Genomic DNA, 4,624 nt, shown 5'->3' with positions numbered 1-4,624 from the left:
AAAAAATTTCATTCGACCCAGGGTTTAGTATTTGATTTTTACTAATACAAATTTTTTTTTTTTATTTTTTATGAATTTTTTTAAATTTTTTTATAATTTTTTTTTTTTTTTTTTTAAATTTTATAGAGAAATAATTTTTTTTTATTTATAAAAAATTTATATATATATTAAAAATAATTTTTAATTTTTATTGTATATTTTGTTAATTATTATTTTTTTTTTTTCGATTTTTAAACTAAAGGATCTAATCCACAATATATATAAATAAATAAAAATGGCCTCAAAGAGTATGACCGAAAACGCTTTAGTAGCTGTTATTGGTGATGAAGTATGTATTGTGTTAATAATATGTTTAAATTTGTTAGGAGTTTAATATCTAATTTTATAAAACAATTTTAAAATCAATAATTAATACCAATATTTTTTTTTTTTTTTTTTTCAACTTCAATTTCAATAATTTCAACCAAATTATTCCAATTAATCAAATCTTTTTATTCAATAATTATGAAAACTATTAAATATAATATTGGATTAATATAACAAATAACAAACCAACTATAATTATCAATGTTTTTATAAATCTTAACTATTATCAATACTCAATTCATCAAATATAATTATAGGATATTGTCACTGGTTTCCTTTTAGCTGGTGTTGGTCAAAAAGATAAAAAGAAAAACGAAAACTTTTTAGTCGTCGATAGCAGTATGCATCATTTATATTTATAGGGTTTTAATAATACATAGAAACATAATATTAGGTGGATAATAATGTGGATATTATGACAATAGATAATGATAATAATTGAAACAAAGTTTTGATAAAATAACCGGTTTATGAAATTAAATTTAAGAGATTTGTCTAATTTAAATATTTTATTTTTTATAAAATTATAGAAACCAGCCAAGCCAAAATTGAAGCCGCCTTCAAATCTTTCACCACCAGAAACGATATTGCCATTATTATGATTTCACAAAAAGTAATTATGAAACTTTTTTTCCTTTCCAAATAAAAAAAATATAAACTAACATTTATTTTAATTTTTTTTTTTTTCAATAAAATAAACAGGTTGCAGATGAAATTCGTTATTTAATTGATGAATATCACCAAGTTATTCCAACTATTTTAGAAATCCCATCAAAAGATCATCCATATGATCCAAAGAAAGACAGTGTTATGTTAAAAGTAAAAAAGATGACTGGTTCAGATTAAATATAATAACTATAGTTTAAAAAAAAAGAAAAATATATAAACCCAAAATCTTAAAAAAAAAAAAAAAAAAAAATAATAAAAAAATAATTAAAAAAATATAAACATTAAATAATAATTGTTTTTTTTTTTTATAAATTGACTATATATATTATTATACACATTATGATTAATAAGGTGTATATTTTAAAATAGGAAATCGAGGCAGGCTAAAGAAAAAGAAAATAATCAAATAAAAAGATAAAAAAATTATATAGTTTTTTTTACTTTTTTTTTATATATTGTTATTTCTTTTTCTTTTTCCACAATCCCCAAATTGCTTGTTTATTTTTTATTTTATTTTTTCTTTTTTTTTTTTTTTTTTTTTTTTTTTAAAAAATATTATGATGTTATTTACACATTATTATATAATTATAAATAAAATATTTAATTTATAATTAAAAAAAAGAGCTATAATTATTATTTATTATTATTAACATTATTATTACTATTGTTACTATTATTATTATTATTGTTATTTGAACTTAAAGTAAATTGGAGTGGTAATAAATTAAATTGTGGCATACTATTGTTTCTATTTAAAACATGATGGTGATGATTTTGTTGTTGTTGTTGTTGTTGCTGTTGTTGATTTTTTAAAGAGGCAATTAATGAGGGTGATAAAGATAAAACTTGAAATTGTTCAGAGGTGTAGTTGGTTGGGTTATTATTTCTTGAAGAGGTACGATGAGAATTTGGAGGTTGAATACCTTCTTTAATGGCCCAATTTAATAGACTTAATTGAAAACCAACGTTGGGTCTACTAACTGGACGAATGATTTTAACTAAATCAGAAGCTTCTTCTAGTGAGCAACGAGTTATTTTCATTATCCAAAGCATACATAGACATGAACTTCTACTAACACCCATTTGGCAATGAATAAAAACTTTGCCATTTGACTTTCTTGCATTTTCAATAAAACTTATGACATCTTCAAAAACCTTTGATATATCTTCATTGGGACTATCATTTAACCATAGTTTTTTATAAGTGAATAATTGCATATCTTCGAAAAAATTTATACACTGAGATGATGCATTGATAATATGTGTAATACCATTCTCTTGTAAAGTTTGAAAATTGGAAGCAACCGTCTCACTACCAACATATAAATACTCTGTAACTTTAGAACAGATGGTGTCATAATATGTAAAATTGGTATCATCACATCCTAACCATCTTGAACTTTCTAATGGTTGAGACTCTTGATTTAAAAGATTATTTATATTATTATTATTATTATTATTATTATTATTATTTATATTTATATTTTTATTAAAATTATTTTGACTATTTATACAATTATTATTATTTAAACTATTTTCTATATATGAGTTATTATTTAATCTTTCTAAAATTGAATCTTGTTTTATATTATTTAAATTTAATTTTAAATTAAAATTTCTGTTTATTGCTAAAGTTGATATATTATTATTATTATTGTTGCTGTTGGTAGTGAGAGGAGGTATAATATTTGATGGGGTAGTTGGTTCTGAAGATGATGATGACGAGTCTGAAATTTCATCGCATGACGAGGAGGATGACCTTGGACTTAAAATGTCCATATGAAATGGTTGGTTATTAATGTTATTAATATTAATATTATTATTATTATTATTACAATGTTGTTTTAATGCTGGTGGTTGTAAAATATGTGGTGGTGAGGATTGTTGGGTTTGCTGTGATACTGGCTGATGTATAAGATATATATTTGCATTTGATTCTATTGATGGTCCATCATTTTGTGTTGGTTTAGCTACACTGATCTTTAATCCAGCTAGCTTTCTTTTTGCTGTAAATGACGAGGACGATGGAGGACTATCACTTAGTATTGTTGTGCTATTATTATCCCCATTACTGATACTATTATCAGTATTATTACTGATATTAACCATTTTTTATTATTATTTTATTTAGAAAATAAAATTTTTTTCTTTTTTAGGGTTTATTTTTTTAAAAAAAATATAGAAAAAAATAAAAACTAAAAAAAGAAATTATTATACAAAGAGAATTTAATATATATAAATATTGACTGTTATTATCACTATTATTGTTTTGTATTGTTGATGTTATTGTTTATCATAAAAAGTAAAATTTTATTATACACTGATTAAAATATAATTTGTTTTTTTTTATATGAAAAAAATTTTGGTATATTTGATTATATTGGTTCTTCAAATAAATAACATGTTTTTATAAAGAATTTGAGTCAAATTATTTTATCTATATGCTATATATTTTAAATAAATAATAAAAAATATTAATATGAGTTTTTTTTTTTTTTTTTTAAATTGATTATTTTAATAATTGTGTGTTTTTTTTATATTAATATAAAAATAATTATAAATTTTTTTTTTTTGTTTGTTATTCAAAGTGGTGAACGTGTTTCAGAAGAAATAGTGTGTTGATGGTGTGTGAATGTGTGTTTGGGTGGTTTTTTAAAATAAATAATGAATGAATGAGTATTGTTTTTTTTTTTTTTTTTTCTGTTAAATGATGATAATAGTTATTGATAACATCACAATTATTATAAAAACATATAAAAATAACACACTCATACACACTCTAAAATTTAAAAAAAATAAAAAAACAAATTAAATTTATAATGAATTGGTTGTTTGCATTATATATTATATATTCTATTAATATTTTAAAATATTAAAAACAAACACCATACTCTAAATTTAAATTTTTCTATTTATAAAAACCTATATTCGATATATTTGTGTGAATATAATAAAGTGTGGTGTGATCTTGATGTTGATGTTAATGTAATGTTTATCTATAAATAAATTATTTTTACTATTATTATATACTGTGGGTTAAACATTACTTTTTAAAATTGGTTTTTGTTTTTTTTTTAAATTTTATTTTATTTTATTTAATTTTATTTTATTTTATTTAATTTTATTTTATTTTATTAAATTTAATTTTATTTTATTTTAAAAAAAAAAAGTTTTATACAAATATAATGTGCATGGATTCAACCAAATCCAAAATTATAAATATAATTACATTAATATTATATAAATTCAGTGATTATTGTTATTTTTAATATTTACTATGTTATTGAATATGAGGGTGATGTGAGTGTGATGATAAAATTAATTGATATCAGAAAAAATAGATACAAAAAAAAAAAAAAATTTAAAAATAAAATTTTAAAAAAATTAAAATATTATTTTGAAAAAAATTCTATTTAAAAAAAAAATAAAAAATAAAAATAATAAAAATATATCTTTTTTTGATGATTGAAAAGAGATAATGGGTTAATTAACTCCGTGCCAATTAGCTTAATACAGTACTATTAATTATAAAAACAAATTTTTTATTTTTTTTATTTTTATTTTTTTAGTTTAATTTAGTTTTTGGTTG

At 19.8% G+C, this 4,624-nt stretch overlaps 2 protein-coding genes across 2 annotated transcripts; one reads left to right on the top strand and one right to left on the bottom strand.

Annotated features, from left to right (window-relative positions):
* The first annotated feature begins 134 nt into the window (after window positions 1-134).
* On the top strand, window positions 135-1,264 carry DICPUDRAFT_51758 (uncharacterized protein). Its single transcript, XM_003294786.1, has 4 exons — window positions 135-328; window positions 624-705; window positions 897-979; window positions 1,069-1,264. The coding sequence occupies exons 1-4, from the start codon at window positions 275-277 to the stop codon at window positions 1,210-1,212; spliced, it is 363 nt and encodes a 120-aa protein (XP_003294834.1). The 5' UTR covers window positions 135-274; the 3' UTR covers window positions 1,213-1,264.
* An 85-nt stretch (window positions 1,265-1,349) lies between these two features.
* DICPUDRAFT_100077 (uncharacterized protein) lies at window positions 1,350-4,322 on the bottom strand. Its single transcript, XM_003294784.1, has 2 exons — window positions 4,083-4,322; window positions 1,350-3,479 (listed from the first exon to the last, which is right to left on the bottom strand). Exon 2 carries the CDS (start codon window positions 3,142-3,144, stop codon window positions 1,669-1,671), a length of 1,476 nt encoding a protein of 491 aa, XP_003294832.1. The 5' UTR covers window positions 3,145-3,479; window positions 4,083-4,322; the 3' UTR covers window positions 1,350-1,668.
* Between the last annotated feature and the right edge of the window lie 302 nt (window positions 4,323-4,624).

Source organism: Dictyostelium purpureum, assembly GCF_000190715.1.
Source record: "Dictyostelium purpureum unplaced genomic scaffold DICPUscaffold_642, whole genome shotgun sequence".
Classification (NCBI taxonomy): Eukaryota; Evosea; class Eumycetozoa; order Dictyosteliales; family Dictyosteliaceae; genus Dictyostelium; species Dictyostelium purpureum.
This window is presented reverse-complemented; position numbering and strand designations above follow the sequence as displayed.